Source organism: Salvelinus sp. IW2-2015, linkage group LG19 (genome assembly GCF_002910315.2).
Source record: "Salvelinus sp. IW2-2015 linkage group LG19, ASM291031v2, whole genome shotgun sequence".
Taxonomy (NCBI): domain Eukaryota; kingdom Metazoa; phylum Chordata; class Actinopteri; order Salmoniformes; family Salmonidae; genus Salvelinus; species Salvelinus sp. IW2-2015.
Window position 1 is genome coordinate 20,885,701 of NC_036859.1, and position 22,588 is coordinate 20,908,288.

Here is a 22,588-nt window from a genome sequence, read left to right on the forward strand (position 1 = left end):
AGGTCTTGGCTGATTTCTTTTGATTTTCTCATGATATCAAGCAAAGAGGCACTGAGTTTGAAGGTAGGCCTTGAAATACATCCACAGGTACACCTCCAATTGACTCAAATTATGTCAATTAGTCTAGCAGAAGCTACTAAAGCCAGGACATCATTTTCTGGAATTTTCCAAGCTGTTTAAATGCAGTGTCAACTTAGTGTATGTAAACTTCTGACCCACTGGAATTGTGATATAATTCACTGTAAGTTAAATAATCTGTCTGTAAACAATTGTTGGAAAAATTACTTGTGTCATAAACAAAGTAGATGTCTTAACCGACTTGACAAAACTATAGTTTGTTAACAAGAAATTTGTGGAGTGGTTGAAAAACTAGTTTTAATGGCTCCAACCTAAGTGTATGTAAACTTCCGACTTCAACTGTTGGTATTCCTCTTGTCCAGATGGGATAGAGCAGTCTGCAGTGTAATGGCGATTGCATCGTCTGTGGACCCATTGGGGCAGTATGCAAACTTCAGTGGGTCTAGGGTGACAGGTAAGGTGGGGGTGATATGATCATTGACTAGTCTCTCAAAGCACGTCATGATGACAGAAGTGAGTGCTACGGGGTGATAGTCATTCCGTTCAGCTACCTTTGACTTCTTGGGAACAGGAACAATAGTGGCCATCTTGAAGCATGTGGGGACAGCAGACTGGGATAGGGAGAGATTGAATATGTCCGTAAACACATCAGCCAGCTGCTCTGCGCATGCTCTGAGGACACGGCTAGGGATGCCGTCTGGGCAGGCAGCCTTGCGAGGGTTAATACGTTTAAATGTCTTACTCCTGTCAGCCATGGAGAAGGAGAGCCCACAGTACTTGGTTGCGGGCCGTGTCGGTTGCACTGTATTATCGTCAAAGCAGGCAAAGAAGGTGTTTAGTTTGTCTGGAAGCAAGACGTCGGTGTCCGTGACGTGGCTAATTTTCTTTTTGTAGTCTGTGATTGTCTGTAGACCCTGCCACATACGTCTCGTATCTGAGCCGGTGAATTGTGACTACACTTTGTCCGTATACTGACATTTCACTTGTTTGATTGCCTTGCGGAGGGAATAGCTACATTGTTTCTATTCAGCCTTCCCGGTCATCTTTCCATGGTTAAATGCAATGGTTCGCGCTTTCAGTTTTGTGTGAATGCCGCCATCTATCCAAAGTTTCTGATTAGGGTAGGTTTTAATAGTCACAGTGGTTACAACATCTCCTATGCACTTCCTTAACTCACTCACCGAATCAGCGTATAAATCTATATTATTCTCTGAGGCGACCTAGAACATGTCCAAGTCCGCTTGATCAACACAATCTTGAAGTGTGGATTCCGATTGGTCAGACCAGCGTTGAATGGTCCTTGTCACGGGTACATCTTGTTAGAGTTTCTGCCTATTGGAGGGGAGAAGCAAAATGGAGTCGTGGTCAGATTTGCCGAAAGGAGGGTGGGGGAAGGCCATGTATGTATTCCGGAAGTTAGAGTAGCAACGATCCAGTGTTTTGCCAGCCCGGGTACTACAATCAATATGCTGATAGAATTTAGGTAGCCTTGTTCTCAAATGTTCTTTCTTAAAATCCCCAGCTACAATAAATGTAGCCTCAGGATATATGGTTTCCAGTTTGCATAGAATCCAGTGAAGTTCCTTTAGGGCAGTCGTGGTATCGGTTTGAGGGGGGATATACACGGCTGTGACAATAACCGACGAGAATTCTCTTGGGAGATAACAAAGTCTGCATTTGATTGTGAGGAATTCTAGGTCAGGTGAACAAAATGACTTGAGTTCCTGTATGTTGTTACAATTACACCATGAGTCGTTCATCATGAAACATACAGCCCCGCCCTTCTTCCCGCAGAGATGTTTATTTCTGTCGGAGCGACGCACAAAGAATCCCGGTGGTTGTACCGACTCTGACAGTATGTCTCCAGACAACCATGTTTCCATGAAACAAAGTATGTTACAATACCTAAAGTCTCTCTGGAAAGCAACCATTGCCATAATGTTGTTTACCTTGTTATCTAGAGACTTGACATTAGCGAGAATGCCTTGGATAGTTCAAACAAAGGATCCGCTTCGGGAAAGTCGTATACCTGGTCATAAGTTGATGTCACTCTGATATCCAATAGTTCTTCCCGGCTGTATGTAATAACAAAAAAGATTTTCTGGGCTAACAATGTAAGAAATAATTGTAAAAAATGAAATACTGCGTAGTTTCCTAAGGACTAGAAGCGAGGCGACCCTCTCTGTCAGCCTTGTAGCTCTATGAAGACCGGAGGTATCAGCTGGACTGGGGACAGGGAGGGTCGCCTCGCTTCATAAGGAAGTGGATGACGGCATTTATTTTACTTTTAAACTTGGACAAAACAGAGATGCTAGTTCTAGGTCCGGTGCTAGCCACTGGCTTCCTGTTAAGGCTAGGGCTGATTAAGGTTTTACTGCTAACCTACAAAGAATTACATGGACTTGCTCCTACACATCCCTCCGATTTGGTCCTGCAAAACATACCTACAAGTACACTRCAGTCACAAGATGCAGGTCTCCTTGTTGTTCCTAGAATTTCTAAGCAAACAGATGGAGGCAGGGCTTTACCTACATTTTTATGGAATAGTCTGCCAAACCATGTGAGAGACGCAGACTGGAGTGACGAACCACCCTTGTCTCTGCCTAGATGGGTCCCCTCTCTCCACTGGGATTTTGTTCCTATTACAGGGGCTGAGTAACTGGCTTGCTAGTGCTTTCCCATGCTGTCCCTAGGAGGGGTGCGTCACATCTTGCAAGGATTTTTTCGCTATACTCAACTTGAGTGGGTTGAGTCACTGTCGTGATCTTCCTGTTCGGTTTTGCGCCCCCCCCCCTCGGGCTCGTGCGGTGGGGGGAGATCGTCGTTGGCTATACTCTGTCTTCTCACAGTCTGTCCTCCTGGGTGTAATTATCTTGTCTTATCTGGTGTCCTGTGTGATCTTAAGTATTCTTCCTATAATTCTCCTGTCTCTCGTTCTCTCCCCTCCTGGAGGACCTGCATCACAGACAGAAGCCGTATCACCAGGTTGTAAACCGGAGGTAATGAGCCCACACATGTACATGTTTTGTAGGTGGTTCCAAATTAACTAAATCCAGCCCTCGCAAGACACGTATAGTCAGATCGAAATGTGCGTAATTTTATCTGTTGACTTGACTTAAATCATTGTGCAACATTATGGGTAAGCTCCGGGCATACCGTAGTCTTTCAGCTGAAAAAAAAAAGTTAGGTTTAGGCATAAGTTTAGCAGTATGATTGGGGTTAGGTTTAGTTGAGGCAGGCAACAAGGCAGGCAGAAGAGGCGCATTATCAAAGAAAGAAACCAAGTGGAGAGTCAAATAACAGGTTCAACGAGGTGCTGGTGCAACCAAATTAAGTTGAGAGGTGTGGTTGATGACTCTGTAGGCTGTAGCTAGGAGACCACTGACTGTCGCAGCGAGCATGAAGGGGGACAGGGTTGTATTCACTACACAGAGGCAAACAGGATGAAATTGTGGGAGATACTAGGTTAACTTGTCCAACAAGAAACGGCAGCTTCCTTTTCCGTTTCAAAACATTTGTTTGTATGACGTGAACTAATTAAGATATCTGGTAAACAGATTGAAAAGTACTGGGATCGAATGCTGTCTCATTTTCCAGCAGCGCTGATTCTTGTGGTAGCCTGCTTGTTTTGCTCAAGTTAAACATAGACCCTCGATCTCCTGTGTGCAGTCAAAACATTGTCCCGTCTGAAGTTAGCCACGCTTACCAACCACATGGTGGGTAGGCAACGTCACGGCCCTATCAGTAGGAGTGTTGGGTAGACTACTTTTTTGATAACCTTTATGGGAATATTTAAATTCATCCTTCACTTGGGACTCCTTGACAATGAATCTGCTGTGCCTTTTGCAATCGATAGTGAATAAATCTTGCTTTTGTGAAGTCTTTATAGAGTTCAGCAGTCATGACGAGTCCAGATCCCCTTACTGATCATAAGCCCCATTTCATGAACAGTTTCTACTTTTAATTTCAAATTCCTCCACCACTTCAAAWTTCAAGGAGTTAATTTGAAAAAAAAAACACGTTTATTTTAGATAGGCCTATAAAATAGGGTTATTAAAAATGTCTTCATTGTCATTTGTTGACAGTCTCTGGTCAGTCAATACTTTGGGTTTCTTCCATTTGCTCCTGTAGAGAAAACACAGCGTTAATAAATAACAATTAAAAATAACTTCAGCATAGGGCTTCATCTTGGAATGTTAATTGAAGCTAAACCGGCCTCTGTAGGTTAAAAGCTGAGGGATGGGGCTGAAGAAATGTAACAACTTCAGTTCATACAGAGCTATTGACACAAGCACTGACAATCCATGATATCAATATTAGTTTTAACCATGTTTTGAGACTATACAGTGTTTGTTTCCATTTACTTTTACAAACATTGGAGTAAAACAAACATATTTTTGGTTCTGAACGAGGTACAATCAATAGATACATGTAATTCATTTGTAAGTCCAAAAATGAATTTGGCAATTAACAATTTAAAAAGGGGCAATCTACAGTTGCTACATACATTTTTGGACTTAAAAATGAATTATATGTACCTATTGATTCTGGAAAAATATAATTTATACATGCCTCATGTGGACTGTCGTACCCCATCAGAAGCAAAACTATAAGCTTGTTTTACTCCAATGTTTGTCAAAGTAAATGGAAACAATGTGTAATCTCAAAACATGATTAAAACTAATGATATCAGATTGTCAGTCCTTGCATCCATAGTTCGGTCTATGAATTTGAGTGGTTACATTTCTCCAGCCTCATACCTCAGCTTTTTACCAAAACGGGGGCAGGGAAAACACTGTTATTGTTTCAACTGCTGATTGACAATTTAACCTTACTTTCTGGAACAGACAGAATGGCGTGACTGGCCATTCATAGAACGCATCCATATCAGTCTAAACCTTAAATCAAGGTTGTTATCCTTGCCTCTTGTTTTACCAGATCTGCCATAATACCCAGTCCAGGGGTCTTCGTCACCATTCCTCTGGGTGTTCTGCTGTCCAAAAGGCTTGTTTGATGGGTTAGTCTGTGCTCTGTCTGGTGAAGAAACCAGTAACACCATCAGGTATTCAGCATTGAAAACACTAACAATACTGTGGAAAATAGTCAGTAGAATGACTAACATTATACAGAACAAAAATATAAAAATGCAACATGCAACAATTGCAATGATTTTACTGAGTTACGGTTCATATAAGTAAATCCGTAAATTGAAATAAATTGATTAGACCCAAATCTTTGGATTTCACAAGACTGGGTAGGGGCACAGCCATGGGTGGGCATAGGCCCACCCACTGGTGAGCCAGGCCCAGCCAATCAGAATGGGTTTCCCCCAAAAAAATGATATGTCCGGGTGGCTGGTCTAAGACAATCCTGCAGGTGAAGAAGCCGAATGTGGATGTCCTGGGTTGGCGTGGGTCTGCGGTTGTGAGGCCGGTCGGAAGTACTGCCAAATTCTCGAAAACAACATTGGAGACTGCTTATGGTAGAGAAATGAACATTCAATTCTCTGGCAACAGCTCTGGTGGACATTTCTGCAGTCAGCATGCAAATTGCATCTGTGCCATTGTGTTGTGTGATAAAACTGCACATTTTAAAGTGGCCTTTTGTCCCCAGTGCAAGGTGCACCTGTGTAATGGTCATGCTGTTTAATGAACTTCTTGATTTGCCACACCTGTCAGGCGGATGGATCATCTTGGCAAAAGAGAAATGCTCACTAAAAGGGACGTAAACAAATTTGTGCACAAATTGAGAGAAAAGCTTTTTTGTTGTATGGAACATTTCTGGGATCTTTTATTTCAGGACCTGAAACATGGGACCAACACTTTACATGTTACGTTTGTATTTTTGTTCAGTATACATACCCTGTGGTCTATTTTGCCATCGTCCCCATTTCTTTGAGTTGTTCAGCCCATATCCATTATCACAAGTTACATGATCAGGCATGGCCTTGTTTGCTCTCCTGGAATCTGCAGGAGAAAGGTACTATAAAGTGTAATTTTACAGCATCGTTTCAGTGTGCATTTGTGTAAGAATATATCAAAGCAGACAGTAACTTAGACCAAGTTTAGGAATTATCAAAAAGTATGGTATGCCCTCTTTACCCATCTGTCTTCTCTGATTCTGTGGAATGAAACGCTGCTGCGCCTGAGGCTTGATGAGATCGGCGGCCATCTTGGCCACATTTCCCTTATTCAGTCTGCCTGTGGGGCGCTTCCTGAAACTCACTCCGTTTGGCTTCGGCGCCTCACAGTAGCAGTTCCTCTCCTGTAGCTTTGAACACATCAGACCACACGTCTTAAAGTGTCCGTTTGATGAGGGAGCCGTTGGCATCCTAACATCCGCAATCTGCTCGCAGTCCTGTCGACTGGGTACAATAGGCCCAGTCTGTTTGGCAGGTTCCATCACCTCTGCCTCCATTTCCTGGTTGCAGCGACCCGTACAACTGCAGCCAGGCGCTTTGTCTCCTGCTAGGCATTTGGAGGAATATGTTTCAGGGTCATCTGGAGCGCAGGGAGGACTCAGGACCCTGGGCTCTGTAACTTCCAGAGCCTTCTGATTTGGGCTACGTTGAGCCTTGGGTTTCACTGACCCTTGAGTGCTATTCAATGATCCTTCAACACTTGGGATCATTGCACTTTGGCTTGTAGGAGAACCATACACATTGGCTTTTCCCACAAGCTCCATGTGTAGGTTGTGGCTAAGTTTGAGCTGCCTTTTAATACTGGGAAGAGCTTCAGCGTTCAGCCTCTTTGATGGGATGAATTTATCCATTGGCGTGCTGAAAACTTGCTTATGCTCTGCAGTGCCTACTTGATGCTTTCTGTAGTACATTTTTCCCATGTCGGCAGGCAAACAAGAAAAGGGAACATAAGGGGGAAGTGTGTCTACCGATGACAGGGACAACCTTTGAGTTCTCTCGGTTATAGCCAACAGCTGACTAGCTGTGTGGCCTCGACTGACATTCGCATCTGATTCTTTCGCAGTTGACGCTTCATGATCCAAAAGCCCATTCTGTATCAGCCACTCTGTGGAGGGGACATACGGCGCCAAAGACTGCACTGACCAAAAAGACGCATTAGCCTTTTGCTGTATTTGGCTATAATGGAAGGACTCTTGGCATGAAGAAGTATTCGCATCAGCCATTTTCTCAGCCTCTTTCACATTTTCTAAAGTCAGCGAAAACCTTAGACTTCTCCTCCTCTCTGTTATAACTATGACCTGACTGGCTGTGAGGTCTTGAATGATGTTGGGAGGATCTGCTTCTTTCTCAGTCACCACAATGCCGTTCTCCATAAGCAACTCTTTGGAGGGGACATACGGGGCCAAAGACTGCACTGACCATACGGACTCATTCAACTTGTTCGGTACCTGACTATAAAATGACATCTGGCTTTGATTAGGATGATCATCTGACACTTTTTCAGACAACTCTTGTGCCACATCTTCTGGCGCCATCAGTCCATTCTGTGTCATCCACTCTATAGAGATGCTACGTGAGTGGATGGTCTTTTTTCCTGCAGGTGTGTCTTTGCCAGTACCCTGGCTCCTCACCATCCCCTGGAATCCAGTTTTGGAGGCAATGGGGGAATTAGGTTCTTCTGTGCAGCTCTGTTTCTCTGCTTTGGAGCTTAGAGATGAGGGGGTGGTAGAGTTGGTGCCTCTTCCAAAGTCTGACCTAGCCAGTGGTCTAGCCAAGGGGGAACCATCCTTCACCACTTCAGGTGGTGGTTCAGTCTGCACTTCAGAGTTGACCATCTCTATGGGTGTGGCGTTGTGGTAAAATGTTCTGGACATCCTGCTGTTGTTCTGGTAGGCCATGGCAGCAGGAGGGAATTGGTATTGTCTGTATTCTGCAGGGTGCAGCTGGGAATGAGGAAGAACATAACCTGGAACCTCCATGTATGGGTGGGGAAGGAAAGGTGGCATAACCATTCCCGGCATACCGTAACCTAAATACAAAATTAGAAGGAATGAGTGTCATTGAATCTTTGAATTGTATTGAATAACATTAAATACATTTTAAAAAATGACAGCTGAAAAGCATAGGGTTCCTCAAATTATGGAGGTATACATTTTGAGCTGTACAATACATGTAGATCAGAACAAAAATGTGGTTTACTGATCATGAATATTACTTTGTACCGCCAGACTGGACATTATACAGCTTTTATACTACTGCGTAAGAAAAACATATTTAAACTTAGCCATCCCTGGGAATCCAGAGCAGGGGTTGTAGGGCATGGGCCACTGGTAGTGGTAGAGGGGGAGAGGAGGAGGGGGCTGCACATAGAAGTATGGTCGATACTGGTGCACATGAGGATGGGGCTGATGATCGGTCAGATGGGGCCCTGATCCTTCGGGTCCATGCACTGGGTGCCATGTGCCAGGGTTGGGCTGAGGAACTGGCTGGTGTGGCCCAATGTGCCCTGCTGCCACATGTGGTCCATTTTCAAATTGTGTTGCTGCCATACCTAAACTAAGGAAAGAAACAGATGGAAAGTAAAAGGAAATGCATTTAAAAAAAATCTATGAACAGTCCAACAATTAGTGATGTCACGGAGCGCTGAGGTATGTCGAAATCACTAAGCAGTTTACCTCAAAGCAGTGTGCCGATGCCTGTATAACTATCAGAAGCACATGATCAATGACATCTGAAGCTTTGTTTCATCAAACAACCCGATTGGTTCTGTATTGGTTTCGGTAGAAGACAAAAAGGCTACTCTTCGAATGCGCTATGGGGTGTGGGACAACTATAAAATGTGCCACTAGTGTACACTATGTTGATCAAAGCCTTGAGTAATGAACCTGCAGTATAATACAATTGGATGGAAAGCCTCAACACTTCAGCAAGCTTTGTTTGCCCATTAGTACCAACAAGGTGATTAAGTGAATTCAGGTCATTAAATAATTCCATTGAAAAATAAGTGCATCTTACAAATGGTGACACCACCAATTAACTATAATTACCCTGAATAAGAAAATAACTGAAATACAGAGCACACAAATGTAAGAAATGACCTGCTCACCACCAGAACACTAGATCAACTTGACTTGCCTCACAACAAACTGATTAAAAGTGTGAGCCAGACACACCTGGCCTTAAGTTGATGATTACCAAAGGTGTGGTTTCAGTTTGAAAAACAGTTCCTGGGATGTCTCGGAAACGACAGTTTTACTTCCATGCTGATTTGGTCATTTCAGTCATTCTGAAAAAACAAGCACACATCAAAAGTCAACCCTCACCCCATTTTATTAATCTCTTCCAGTGCTTGACTTGGACTAGAACAGGTGCCGGTACTGTTTATATTTAGGTGCAGGAGCTCCACAATACTTTAGAGCTAATAATCTATAAGAGGAACAGGGGCTCCAGTAGTAAAACATGTGATGTGCCGGTACTCAGCTCCTGTGAGCTCCTTAACCAAGTCAAGCACTGATCTCTTCTTAATCTAAATGCTACATATCTTTCCGACACTTAGAGTATTGCCTTTACAGTACGCCCCTCCAAACTCAATTAGGTCATGCATTTGAACAGTTCTTCCTAATCCGCCAAATAATTTGATTAAAGCTATGAGTCATTCAATAACAAGCCTGATTTGTTATACTGTAGTTATGTTTCATTTGCTTTACAAAATAGTTTTGAGTTTACTGTCTCTATTCTCCAAAAATGAAGGTGAAACTTCAGGGGTGTGTACAAGTTACTGGAAGACATGCAACTTCATAATATGCAATTTCCCTCATAAAAGTCTTAATTTAATGTCAGAATAAAGAATGCATGTGATTATCTAGAAGTATTCGTACAACCTAGATTGCAAGGCTAATTATGCTGGGCCTAACACGTTTCAATTACTGATCCAATCTGTAGAACACTAACCACAGCTTTCATGAAACTACTGAAGCATCAATCTATTATCCATGTTGATGAATGCAGCCATGTACTCTTAATGTAAATGAAAAAAACAGGTTTTAAAAGTGCAAGGTTTTATTGACAACACTGTGCAGGCAAGTTTACACAGCGATGTTCAAAATATCTGCATAATAACAAAACGAGACATGTAAACTTCGACTGGCACTTGAAGCCAAACATCTCCTCTCACCAAGAAATTGCATTTCCACTGCTTTATAATTGTATTGCCTGGGCTTCACCCTCAGTGACCAATACACTGACACTGTAAGAGGAGTTGAAATGCTGTAGAGTAGACTGGGCCTATCCCTCCCAGGTCCAGTTTGGTCTGCTGGTCAACATGGGGTTAGTGTCACAGTATAGTCCGGTTAGGCTGCAGCCCAGGCTGTGATAAGGATCGATGCACAGCGTCCATCAAGGCTACAATCAAGCACTGGAAATGCAGGCATCTACTGTACAGCAAGTTGTTGAACAGCTGCCTTAGATATTATTTTTGTAACACTTATTCAAACATTACGAGTGTCTTAATTTATTACAATGTGCTTGGTGTGCAAGTGAATTTATATATTAGGTCAGGGTTTCCCCAAACTGCTCCTGCTCTTCATGACACATGACTTCATTGTGGTCCTCACAGCAGATTTTAAACAGGGTCCTTCAGCTCAGCAGAGTGGGATGGAATCAGAACCTTGTCACGGAGCCAGACAGTCAAGTGAGTGGTGGTCATGTGAAGCCCAATTCAGTTCAAGGCCCCACAGTCATGTTTTACATCCTCTGGCGGACCCTCTGTTCTCTGGCCTGTCCCTCTATCCAAGGTTCTTCAGTATTCAGGTGGAGCTTCTCAGAGTGGTATTGCTTGGCCAGCTCCTCCAGGCGGCTCTGGCTGGACTCTGCATTATAGCCCACCACTGTACTAGTGGAGTCATTGAATATGCTGCTGGGCAGAGGAGAGTCCCTCGGCCTCATCCTACCCTGTTGGGGCTGTCTCTGTGGCAGAGGCCTCGGCTCCAGCTCCTACTGGGTTCTTTGGCCACAGTCGTCCTAGGGGAAGACACGGTCGTCCCAGGGGAAGACACGGTCGACACGCTCGTCCCAGGGGAAGACACGTTCGTCCCAGGGGAAGACATGTTCGTCCCAGGGGAAGACACGGTCGACACGCTCGTCCCAGGGGAAGACACGTTCGTCCCAGGGGAAGACACGTTCGTCCCAGGGGAAGACACGTTCGTCCCAGGGGAAGACACGTTCGTCCCAGGGGAAGACACGTTCGTCTGAGGATAGGGACTCCCTGTCTCCAGGTAGGTTCTCACTGGTTCTGAGCCTGTCCAGGCTGTCGATCAGCTTGTGAACTGTGTGGCTGGGATAAGTTTGAACCTCAGAACAAACATTCTCTCACCCAACACAGGCCTGCTGCTGGTAGTGGTGGCAGAACTGGACGTCATAGGTCGCAGAGGAGATGTGGGGGTTAAACATCCTACTGTAGTCGACAGGCTGTGTCGGCGCCTGTGGAGCCACATACCCCAGATACGGCATATGAAGCCATATATGGACGCCCATAAGGCATAGCTGGAAATTGAAAGAGAGTAAATATTAGAATTCTATTAGAAAATTACATGACACAAATGAATTGACAAAGATTTTTGAATAAAGTAGCCATTGTACCTGATGGGAGAAGACCATATGGATTGATGTTCCATTGATACATATTATAAAATGGTTGAGTTGGTGGTTGAACATAGAAAAATGGCCTTGTGTGATTAATTATACGGTGTGGTTGCCCAACACCCCATTTAGTGTGAAGGATTATTCATACTTGAAACAAGTGAGAAAATACAGTAGTTGATTGACTTGACACTTCATCCATCACAAAGAATCAATGAGTAATTTTTCAATTTATCAAACTGAGATGGCTAATAAATAAATCACCTTCCATTGCTTTGTCAGGGGCAGAAAGACAGCACAGGATATTATACACCGCAATTCTACTGCAAAGAGGAAACTAAAAGTTAAAACGTCAGTTAGCCTACACACATCATTTTATTGTGGTCCCAAGTCAGTGTAGAAACTGGTAGTGAGCTGCAGAGGATAAGCCTTCCAATAAGGCAACAATCTGACTGCATCCATGAACAACAAGAAATATAGGTACAGTATATGCCATTACATTGGCGTTAAACACATGAAAATGAGGTGACTAAAAATGAATAAAGACATAACGTTACAAACCTAACCGTGAACGTGATGGTCAGGAAAAAGTGAGACCGTATATGAAACGAGAGCAAAACAAAACTCACCCATTACTCACCCTCCCCATCAGCTGTATCACCTACGGTGCGTGGGTCATTGCAACACGCGCATCCCACACCAATTAGGGTGTAACGAACTGTGAGCTGACAGTCAAATTAGGCAATTAGTCATTTTCACCACAAGGTGGCACCAAAACTACAAAAATGCGTGTACCGCATCAGCTTTACGACGTTTCTTCAAACCAAGCCATTTTGGCTCCCCTGATCTCTCTTTGAGAATAAGGTTATGGCCATAGAGATAGATAGATGAACTCATCTTTGTATCTGTGCCAATATAGCATCTGTGACAGCATGGGCAGCGCCATTGAGGTTATTTCTGTCGATGTGCCCTTTGAGCAAGGCACTTAATCTTAATTGCTCCTGTAAGTCGCTCTGGATAAGAGCGTCTGCTAAATGACTAAAATGTTTTTTAAAAATTATCTCCATTTTGACTGATCCCTCCTGATGACCTGGTCAGACATGACTCCAACAGGGTCACCAGAAGGGAACAGCCAATGAAGTTGGAAGTCCCACGAACCCAGTTGACAAAGGCCCCCAGTGTCCGGTCTGGAGCATGAAGTCACAAGCTCTGCTGGGTGGCTACTGCGTAGCAACGTAGCGGTACCAAAAGCCCTTGTCTACCCTAGAAAGCCTATGTAAATTACAATAGTCAGAAAGGCCCCCCAAAAAACATTGACAGCCGTTTTGGGCTCTAAAATGTGTTTATTATGATCAAGTTCGACCCCACAGTGAATTATTTTAAATTGTGCTACAAATCGAAATATATAGTAACCCTTCTGACTACTACATTTGTCATCACACAGGACCATGTGCTGACACAGACCAATCACAGGCCAGCAGGCTACAAGGAGGCTCCTGTTGACTCTCAGGCAGGGTCGACAATTATCCTTTGCTAGTTACGACCACTTTCACCATGATCCTTAGCGATTTTTGGGTGCCATTCAGCAATATGGCATGTTTCCAATTCAAATACTTCTGGCTTCATGTGCTATCGGGAGTTTTCCTTGGGGATACGTGGATGACATCAGTATTGTCACTATTTACTGTTTTTCGTTGTTGTCTATGAGTTGACACCATCCAAATGGTGGAAGCCCCCCATACGCTGCCCAGGCTGAGAATGGCCTTTCGGCCACTAGAGGTCTCTATCATTCTCTATGGTTATGACACACAATGGCGATGCATGGAGGTTCGTTTCTTTGCGCAAGGCAGAATACGGCATTTTTCTCATGCAGTTGTTTACATTTATAGCTAGTACTGCAGTTATACTTTTCGACCCTGTTACTGCTGGTTTTGGAATTGAAGTAAGACGTATTTTTGTTTTTTAGCGAACAAGCCTGTGTTGAGATGCGTGCGTAACATGGTGTTTTGAAAGCACCTGTTTTTTAATGAATTGATATCGCATCGTGATTCAATGGCTGTCAGTGTAGACAACTGAACGAAAGCACTGGGTAAGAGGATATGACAGTATTTATACATATGTGCAGTTGTAGGCTTTAACCTTGCTATAATTGCTACAACAACGTTTAGTTTACTCATTGTGTTGTTGGAAATATTGAGTACTGCATAATAAGTAAATCAGTGTTTCTCTGGTGGCTATGTGTGTCCGTTGATATGACTGATCCTTGCGGTTTATCAGCAGGACACACTGTCAGGGCATACAGGTAACCTCTTATGAATGGATGTCAGTAAGGCAGGAATCTTGCCACTGCTCATCAATGCTGAATGTGGTGTGTCAGTGCCCACAATGATTTGCTATCTGATCTGTGTGATTATTATTATTATGATGATGATATCTCTTTTCCAGGATGGCCAGTATACTTTCAAACCAGCTAGAGGAGGTACGATGCCATGCGGAAGCCTGTCTACATTCCACTGGCTCAGTGCTGGAGATCCGGGCAGGAATATTAGCTATGGCCAACATACCCTTACCACCGTCAGCCAAATACCACTACATTGCTGCTGAGACCATGATCATTGAGAACAGCATCGGTAACAACAGGAAAGAGGTTAGTTAGTTTACTGTTTCGAGCACACACTCAAACTATGTCCATATCAAATTTCACCTTCACTTAGCCTACATCTTGGAATACAGAACTCCTTTTCCCTCTCTCTCTTTAATTGTGCTGAATATTTTTTTTCAGTGTCAATTCTTTTGTCAACCTCTTTCTGTATCAAACCTTCTTATCTTTGTCGTCTCTCCTGCCAGACCATAGGTTCCCTGCAGAGACTGTCCACAGCACTGAACATTCTGGAGAAGTATGGCTGTAACCTCACCAGCTCCAGTAGGCCCAAGTACTGGCGCACTGTCAAGCACAACAACCCTGTCTTCAGAGCAACAGTAGATGCCATTCAGGTGAGGATGTCTTCAATACAGGTAGGTTAGATTCTGGGTAATGATATGTTGTCTACTCCCTTATCACTATAAACTTATTGGCATTATGTTGATATAGGCCTAGTTCAATACAGTGTTTCCCCGAGGATTTCTTTCAGCAGCAGTGGCAAAGTTAGTCTGTAGAGGCTGGGGGGGGGGGCATAGGTCGCGGTCTCTGACCTAACATTTTAGTGGCAGTCCTCTTGACCGCAGAAACAAAATGTTGTTCTTTTAAAGCTAATTTCCGGCAATTCTACACATTTTACCATAGGGCAGAGAGAGAAAAAAATGCAGTTTTAAAGATAATTTACTAGATAAGTCTTATGGTATCTGAGTGACTCAAACATTGTAAATAAAATCAATGGAGGCCCCATGCCTTGACATTTTTGGAATTTTAGATTCTCACAGAACGTTTATTTTTTATTTTGGTGATTGTTAGTTCTCAAAGATGATCTTATTTTAAAAAATATATAGCTCCATTATCTTTTCTACGTACTTTATATTTGGTTTTAGTCATTTAAATTTACACTGAAAACATTTTACCATCCTATATATATTGGAGTAGCAGCAACGATTTGCTGCTAAATTAATATTGGGAAACACTGATTGAGTCTATAGCTTACTATCGTTTTGATCAAGTTAATTGTTCACACACCATTAACTCTACTAAATTTTATGTCAACATTTTTGCATGAAACCCTCTATCTCCTTTCCTCTCCTCGGTTCTACCCCAGGGAGGAAGGGCAGTGCTCTGTCTCTATGGTTACTCCAACCAGCAGCCAGACGGCCTGAGTTTCCCTGATGTGGTCGTGGAGCCTGACATTGAGAAGGTCGCAGCGGTCACCTTGGAGGTCATGAGTCTACGCATGGAACTGGACATGCTCATCAAGGTCTGGACCAATGGCATCGTCTCAAAGACGGTTATTCTGAAATATTTCAGAGGTTCATGAAATCAGTTGTACCGAGTCGTTGTTGTTGTTTTCACAGGAAGCTCACCCCCACCCAGAGTTCTTTGAGAGAATGATCCCATCACTGAACCAAAAGGTATTTTTCCTTTTCCTTTCTCCCATAACCTGTCCTCTTCCTCTCTGCCTTCTACTTGTTTTTAGTTTGCCCTAATAGCCTCTCTCTGCTTCACACGGTTTTTATATTTGTGTGGTTTTGTGTCTGTTGGTGTCCACTGCCATCAGATGACTGAAATCTCCTTTATGATTCCAGGATGACTTTGGACCGATGTCTGATGCAGTAGCTATTCCCTCCAGCCTGAGAGAGAGCCAGCCCCTATACATGTCTCTGTCCTCCCTGTCTCAGTCTCCCACTAGTGCCTTTCTTCCAGTACGGACCGCTAACGCCTCAACCTCAACCTCCATCTCTACCAGACACACAGGTTAGAACTGTGGAAACGCATTTTTTTGTTGGGTACCAGAAGTCCTCACAAGGATGGTAAAACAAGGAACTTTTGGGGGGGGACATTTTGCCGGTCCCTACAAGGAAAAATACTATTTTAGGTTTAAGGGTTAGGGTTACAATTAGGGTTAGAATTTAAGTCAGGGTTAGGGGTTACGTTTAGGCTTATGGTTAAGGTTAGATTTAGGGTTAGGGAAATAGGATTTTGGATGGGAATCAATTATTTGGTCCCTACAAGGATAGCAATACAAAACTGTGTGTGTGTGTGTGTATATTTCTAACATCTGAAACGTACATTTCACCTTTTCTCGTTTCTTTTCCCCTGCAGCCAACTGCACTATCTGTGCTATATTCCCAGTGGCTGCCCATTGTAACTCTTGTGTCCAATGGCTGTGTACGGAATGTGACAGACTGTACCACTCCTCCGCAGAACGAGCCAATCACCACAGGACTGTCGTGACATCCTCTAAAATGCGAAAGACCCACAGGTAAAACATGACAAATAAGACGAAAGCAAAACTGCACAGNCGAGCCAATCACCACAGGACTGTCGTGACATCCTCTAAAATGCGAAAGACCCACAGGTAAAACATGACAAATAAGACGAAAGCAAAACTGCACAGTAAAGGAAGAAAATGGATACATTTTCATAGGTGGTGATTACTGCTGAAAATGCATCTGTCTCTGTGCTCTGTGTGTTTGGCACAATATTCACTTCCTCTGTCTCTCCCAGCAGCTCCCTCCCGTCATGGCACTGTACCCACTGCACCAGGGTCAACTCCATCCAGGACATACTGTGTGAGATGTGTGAGAGGCCACGCCTGGCCTCCTCTGGCCCTGCTAAGGATGAGTTCGCACAGCCTTTCACCATCACTGGTCAGTATACACACACACACACACACACACACACACACACACACACACACACACACACACACCCAACCAACAGTGTATGTGTTTTAATAGTGGTGGTTTGCCTTTTTTGCACTCCAGTCAGTCTCACTCCTCTGTATTTCCATGTATAGTTGTTTATTGTCTGAAAATGGGAAGACACTCTTGGTGTATATGAGTTGTTGAGTTAATATTCACCTCTTCCATAGTCCTGTGTTGAGTGTGTTTTCACTATGTATGTCACCAGAGTGGCAGTGTAAAAGCTGTACGGTGGTGAACGCGGGCAGTAGTATCCTGTGTGAGGTGTGTGAGCGCCCCCGCCTGGCCACCAAGCCTCCGGCAACCCCCACACGCCCCCCTCCTACACCCAACCGGCCTGCTGCTCCGGTACTGGGTATGCCAGGAGACCCAGACAGCCAGGTAAACTACTGTTAAAGTCAATGCAGAAACAGCACATTTTGAGTTGAAATGAAAGTTTCAGATTGTGCCTTTATCACCATGTATTACAGTTGATATTGTTCCTCTATTCCTGTGAGTGTCTAAGCTCACTCAAAGTATCTCTTCTTCTCCCATCCTTTTGCAGTGGATGTGTCAGTTCTGTACTTACATCAATTACACTCCAGCATCAGTGTGTGAGATGTGTGACCTCCCCCGCCCCGAGCCCGCCAAAATGCGAGTCAAACTCCACCCTCCATCCCAGGTCAAAAGGGTCCCCGTGCTGTCCGTCAAACCCAAAGACCCACCCATGGAGGACCCTCATTTGAGGAGACAGAAACTGATGAGAGAGGAGGGGCTAAAGCTGATCCAGCTTATTAGAGTGAGTGAATGCTTTCTGTTTTATCTATAATATGGTGTATAATCACATTACCCCACTACTTGTAATATTACAAGCTATTAGCTAATTTAAGATTTTGGTTCAGAAAAGTCTTTATTGTACCATTGCTGGCCAATTTGGTTGCAGTACTATTAAAACTACAGGCTACAGATTTCAGAAAACAAACGATGTGTAAAAATAACCTTAGCATCCTCTAGGTGTGTAATATACAGTGTGGTGAGTAGCAGCAGCTGAGGCCTAGTGAATATGTATGACAGATTGGTTTCTTTATTTCCCTCTCTCTTCCTGTCTCTGTTAACTCTTTCTCCATCTTCTCCTCTGTCTGTCTGTCTGCCTGTCTGCCTGTCTGTCAGGATGGAGAGAAGAAAGGAGTGAGTCCAGAGGAAGTGTACACAGGCATGCGCGTCTCCGGGGACGGAAACATCCTTCCCTGTGATTGGCTCAAAGCAGAGCTACCTCACTTGCTCGACCAGATCTGTGCCACGGCCTCTTCGTCTCGAGCAGCAGACCTGAAGGCCGGACAGAACCAGAACGGTACTGGTACTGCAGAGGATACAGGTGTGGAGGAGGAGCAGACCAGAGGGAGAGGAGTGACCCTGTCCAGGGCTGAGGCCAAGCTGGCCTGGCTGTCTGCAGGGGGAGACACTGAGAGAGCAGCGAAACAGGCTCTCAGAGACAGACACTCTAAGGTGAGAGACAGGTCAGAAAGTCTATTGCCCATTAAGAACTGGTCTAAGGTCAGTTGTACCGTCACTTTTTTCACTTTGCTGACAGCTATGTGCTGGTTTCCCAGGCCTAGATTAAGTCTAGTCTTGGACTAAAACTGACATTCAATGAAGATTCTCTACTAACTATTTTGAGTCCTGAATTAGGCTTAATCTTGGTGTGGGAAATTGGCCCCATATGTAGGAGATTAGCCTTCGAACACTCAAGGAAGGGTTTGGTCTCTCATGTACCTTTGCAGGTAAAGGAGCTGTGTTCTCTGGGGTTCACTGACGAGGTGCGGTGTCAGGAGGTTCTGAGGCAGAGCGAGGGAGAGGTGCGGGGGGCTCTGTCTCTGCTGCAGCGACCCCTCATGGAGCCCTTCCACCAGCGCATGTGGAGCGACCAACCTGAGCCACCCATCGACATCAACCACCCCGACAAACAGGTGGGTCACTGGGGCTCTCTGAACTCCACTATATTTTTCTGGCCATACATTTAGCTGAACACAGAATAGCTATATTGATGATAATCTGTTTATACCTACCACCATTAGAAAGGCCCACAGGTCATACATGTTCTTCAGTCATCTTGGCAATTGCTTGATGTCTCACAGTGATAAGAGTTATTTTTTGAGTGTGGCATATCTCTCCTTTCATCATTCCTCTGTATCTGCTTGTCCCCTTCACTGGTCTGATCTCTCTCTCCTCTCCCTCTTCCCCCTGGGGCCAGCGTGTGTGCCGGAGGCTGCTGGCGGTGTATGACCTGCCCAGCTGGGGCCGCTGTGAGCTGGCCCTGTCCCTGCTGCAGGAGCGCACCGCCCCCTACTCCCTAGACGACGTGGTACAGGCCGTACGCGAGTCACATGACCGAGACTTCATCCGCCGGGTGCTGGCCAAAGAGTGCCCCATCTGCCTGTCAGACTTTCCCCACAGCAAGGTACTCTCTCAAGTGTGTGTGTGCGTCTGTGTGCACAAGCTTGTCTTTACTCAAAATGTAGCAGAAGCTTTTCTCTTTTCTTTTTTTGTTGTTGTTGCAGTATCCCACCCCCCCAACTCTCCTAATCCTTTCTTTCTTCCTCTCCTCTCTTCTTCCCTGTTTCAGATGCAGTCTCTGACCTCCTGTCAGTGCTCGGTGTGCTGTGGCTGCTTCCAGCAGCACTTCACCATAGCAGTGAGAGACAAGCACATCAGAGACATGGTGTGTCCCGTCTGCTGGGAACCTGACATCAACGACCCTGAACACCTCAACAGCTACTTCTCCACCCTGGACATCCAGGTAGTACATCACACAGAGAACAACCTCACACAAAATCTTCCTCAGATTCTGCCTTTGAAGAGAGAAGAAACCGAGAGTGAAGCCCAATTTTCTGGATTTCAGAGGCTTCTTTCCCTTCAAAATGCAGGTGTCAGTGTGCTTTCAGGGTGTGTGAGGTACTGTCTATAATGATGGCTACACCTGTAATAATAATTTCCTGTGTGTGTGTGCGCAGCTGCGGGAGTGTCTGGAGCCAGAGGTATATGATCTGTTTCATAAGAAGCTGACTGAACAAGCTCTTATCAAGGACCCCAAGTTCCTCTGGTGTAGTCATGTGAGTTTAAAAATATGTTTTTGCTAATCCCCATTGAGGCTGTTAAAAAAAAAATGATGACATGCTACACCCATCTTCACGAGCTAAAAATGACCAGTACCTGCTCTTAAACGGGGCGGCAGGTAGCTTAGTGGTTAGAGCGTTGGACTAGTAATCAAAAGGTTGCAAGATCGAATCCCCGAGCTGACAAGGTAAAATATCAGCCGTTCTGCCCCTGAACAAGGCAGTTAACCCACTGTTCCTAGGCCGTCATTGAAAATAAGAATTTGTTCTTAATTGACTTGCCTAGTTATATAAAGGTAAAACAAAATAAAAAACTGTTGAAGTATTCCTCTTCCCTGTCTTCTGTTCATAACTTCTCCCCCCAGTGCTCCTATGGGTTCATCTATGATGGAGACCAACTGAAGGTCACCTGTTTCCAGTGCAGGAACAGCTTCTGTGCACAATGCAAGAAACCTGTAAGTGTGAAACATGAACTCTGTGTGGGAGGGAATCTGAATCAGAAAGTGCAATTAATTGGGGCTATGAGGAGATGATATTTGGCTTTAGAGTAAAGATGCTGGAGCCCCATCTCACTCCATTATCCCCTCGTCTCTCTCTCTGTGTGCCCTCTAGTGGGAGTCTCAGCACGGTGGTCTGTCATGTGAACAGTACCAGTCCTGGAAGAGAGAGAATGACCCAGAATACCAGAGGCAAGGCCTGGCCGGATACCTGCGCGACAACGGCATCAGTGAGACACACAGCACACACACCTTCTAAATGAAACAACACCTCCTCATTGGGAGCTACTGTAGTGTTTAACCAGAAAAGGCAGGTACTTGCAGAGGTGTGAATGGCCAGACACTTCACTAGGTGTTGGGCTGAGAGATCAAATTGGTCTTACTCACTTACTCATCTTCCAAACCAGCACATTTCATTAGCGTCATGAACAACACTCCCGTAGAGGTACTGTAGGCCTTCTGCTTGAACTAAGCCAGTTGATTAAGACCTTGTTTTAGCAAAGAGTTAGAGCCAGTTACAGAGCGTTTTAGGCCCCTCCACATCCTTCAATTAATGAATGAATTAATCAAACTATTTATCCTCTTCCTCTGATGCATTCTCATGTCTGTACTCTCCCTCCCTCGCTCTCCCCCTCAGCCTGTCCAAACTGCAGGTTCCAATATGCCCTGTCTAAAGGAGGCTGTATGCATTTCTGCTGCTCCCAGTGTAGGTACCAGTTCTGCAGCGGATGCAACAACCCCTTCCACACTGTAAGTTCCTTCTCAAATGACTTGGTGTCTTTGTGTTGTGTTCGTCGATCGTGCTAGTTCCTGGCAAGGGGTTTGAATGAGAGTTGACTTGAATGTCGCTTTAATTTGTTTTTCCTCCTCCAGTCTCTTTCACTCTGCACTCTTCGTCTCTCTCCCCACTCCCTCCTCTCTCTCCCTCCCTCCTCCCACACTCTTTCCTTCCCTCTCTCTCTCCCTACCCTATTCTGTCCCTTCCTCCCTCCCTCTTCTGTAGACATGTGCAGTGATCCAGTGCAGTGTGACAGGCCTGCATGCCCATCACCCTCGAGACTGTCTCTTCTACCTGAGGGACTGGGAGCCTGTCAGACTGCAAGCACTGCTGCAGGTAGGCACACACACCACACACACACCATCCACACAAACACGGATTCTCACACGCCATTACAATCACCGTAACCACGTTATAGCTATCTGGCTCACAATCGCAGTTATAACTAGAGCTGTCAAACGATTAAAATAATTAATTAAGTTAATGGCATTAGTTCATCGCGATTAATTAAAAAAAAAAGTGGATGTTGCAGCAAGAGAGCGGAGACGTACAGAGAGAGAGAGGGTGTGGGAGGGAGAGAGAGAGAGAGCAGAGAGGGTGGGGGAGGGACGGAGAGAGGTTGGAGAGAGAGAGAGGGTGTGGAGGGGACCGAGAGAGAGAGTAGGGTTGTGGAGGACCGGACGAGAGAGGTTCCCGAGAGGAGTGAGTAGGAAGAGATCGAGGTGTGTGAGGAAGAGTAGAAAGGTTGGAGACGGAGAGAGAGAGGGTTGGAGTGCGAAGAGGAGAGGAGGGTAGTGAGGTTGAGGGGAGGTGGTATGGGAGAGGAGAGAGAGGGATGTGGACGAGGAAGAGAGAGGTGTGGGAGGGACGAGAGAGAGAAGAGAGAGCGGTGTGGGAAAGGACGGAGAGAGAAGGAGAAGGGTAGTGGGAGGGGACGGAAGAGAGAGAAGAGGGGTGGGATTGGACACTGAGAGAGAGAGAAGAGAGGGTGTAGGAGCCGACGGAGAGAGAGAGAGAGAGAGTAGTGGGTAGGGAAGAAGAAGAGAGAGAGGTGTCGAAGGTTAGGGACGAGGAGAGAGAGAGGAGAGGAGATGTGGGAGGGACGGGGAGAGAGAGTGGGGGGGGTTGGGAAGGACGACCGAGAGAGAGAGGAGGGAGTGGAGGGAGAGAGAGAGAGAGAGTGATGGGGTTTGATTGGGAACAGGAGAGAGAGAGGTAGGGAGAGTGCTGTTGCTAT

The 22,588-nt window shown here is 45.0% G+C and overlaps 2 protein-coding genes and 1 long non-coding RNA gene across 8 annotated transcripts in view; 1 reads left to right on the top strand and 2 right to left on the bottom strand.

The window, feature by feature from the left end:
- Window positions 1-3,241: 3,241 nt before the first annotated feature.
- On the bottom strand, window positions 3,242-9,199 carry LOC111979422 (uncharacterized). 5 transcript variants are annotated; one of them, XM_070448882.1, is made up of 5 exons: window positions 9,105-9,199; window positions 6,180-8,554; window positions 5,940-6,044; window positions 5,014-5,108; window positions 3,242-4,203 (listed from the first exon to the last, which is right to left on the bottom strand). In XM_070448882.1, the coding sequence occupies exons 2-5, from the start codon at window positions 8,017-8,019 to the stop codon at window positions 4,171-4,173; spliced, it is 2,073 nt and encodes a 690-aa protein (XP_070304983.1). In that variant the 5' UTR covers window positions 8,020-8,554; window positions 9,105-9,199; the 3' UTR covers window positions 3,242-4,170. The 5 variants fall into 5 exon arrangements, with proteins under 5 accessions (XP_070304983.1, XP_070304981.1, XP_070304982.1 ...); XM_070448880.1 differs by having other exon boundaries at window positions 5,002-5,108; window positions 9,105-9,198; XM_070448881.1 differs by having other exon boundaries at window positions 5,014-5,112; window positions 9,105-9,197.
- An 888-nt stretch (window positions 9,200-10,087) lies between these two features.
- Window positions 10,088-12,443, bottom strand: LOC139029350 (uncharacterized). 2 transcript variants are annotated; one of them, XR_011481664.1, is made up of 3 exons: window positions 12,265-12,443; window positions 11,900-11,958; window positions 10,088-11,539 (listed from the first exon to the last, which is right to left on the bottom strand). It is a non-coding gene; the product is annotated as an uncharacterized lncRNA (long non-coding RNA). The 2 variants fall into 2 exon arrangements; XR_011481665.1 differs by lacking the exon at window positions 12,265-12,443 and adding an exon at window positions 12,197-12,260.
- Window positions 12,444-13,427: 984 nt separating this feature from the next.
- The window catches only part of LOC111979420 (E3 ubiquitin-protein ligase RNF31), a 17,779-nt gene continuing 8,618 nt past the window's right edge, over window positions 13,428-22,588 (top strand). Inside the window, exons 1-19 of the mRNA XM_024009946.2 lie at window positions 13,428-13,724; window positions 14,081-14,282; window positions 14,483-14,629; window positions 15,382-15,537; window positions 15,635-15,691; window positions 15,866-16,034; window positions 16,383-16,542; window positions 16,788-16,930; window positions 17,193-17,365; window positions 17,529-17,762; window positions 18,134-18,469; window positions 18,745-18,930; window positions 19,215-19,421; window positions 19,587-19,760; window positions 19,975-20,073; window positions 20,442-20,531; window positions 20,689-20,803; window positions 21,211-21,323; window positions 21,577-21,687. Coding sequence (XP_023865714.1) covers window positions 14,082-14,282; window positions 14,483-14,629; window positions 15,382-15,537; window positions 15,635-15,691; window positions 15,866-16,034; window positions 16,383-16,542; window positions 16,788-16,930; window positions 17,193-17,365; window positions 17,529-17,762; window positions 18,134-18,469; window positions 18,745-18,930; window positions 19,215-19,421; window positions 19,587-19,760; window positions 19,975-20,073; window positions 20,442-20,531; window positions 20,689-20,803; window positions 21,211-21,323; window positions 21,577-21,687 — 2,871 coding nt within the window. The 5' untranslated portion in view covers window positions 13,428-13,724; window position 14,081. The remainder of the gene's footprint in view (window positions 13,725-14,080; window positions 14,283-14,482; window positions 14,630-15,381; window positions 15,538-15,634; window positions 15,692-15,865; window positions 16,035-16,382; window positions 16,543-16,787; window positions 16,931-17,192; window positions 17,366-17,528; window positions 17,763-18,133; window positions 18,470-18,744; window positions 18,931-19,214; window positions 19,422-19,586; window positions 19,761-19,974; window positions 20,074-20,441; window positions 20,532-20,688; window positions 20,804-21,210; window positions 21,324-21,576; window positions 21,688-22,588) is intronic.

Coding starts and splice junctions, on each gene's coding strand:
- LOC111979422 (XM_070448880.1), bottom strand. CDS start 8,019: ATGCCGGGAATGGTTATGCCACCTTTCCTTCCCCACCCATACATGGAG. Junction 5,109..5,939: donor ATGGCAAAATAGACCACAGG/GTATGTATACTG, acceptor TTCACCAGACAG/AGCACAGACTAACCCATCAA. Junction 4,204..5,001: donor CAGATCTGGTAAAACAAGAG/GCAAGGATAACA, acceptor TTTTCTCTACAG/GAGCAAATGGAAGAAACCCA.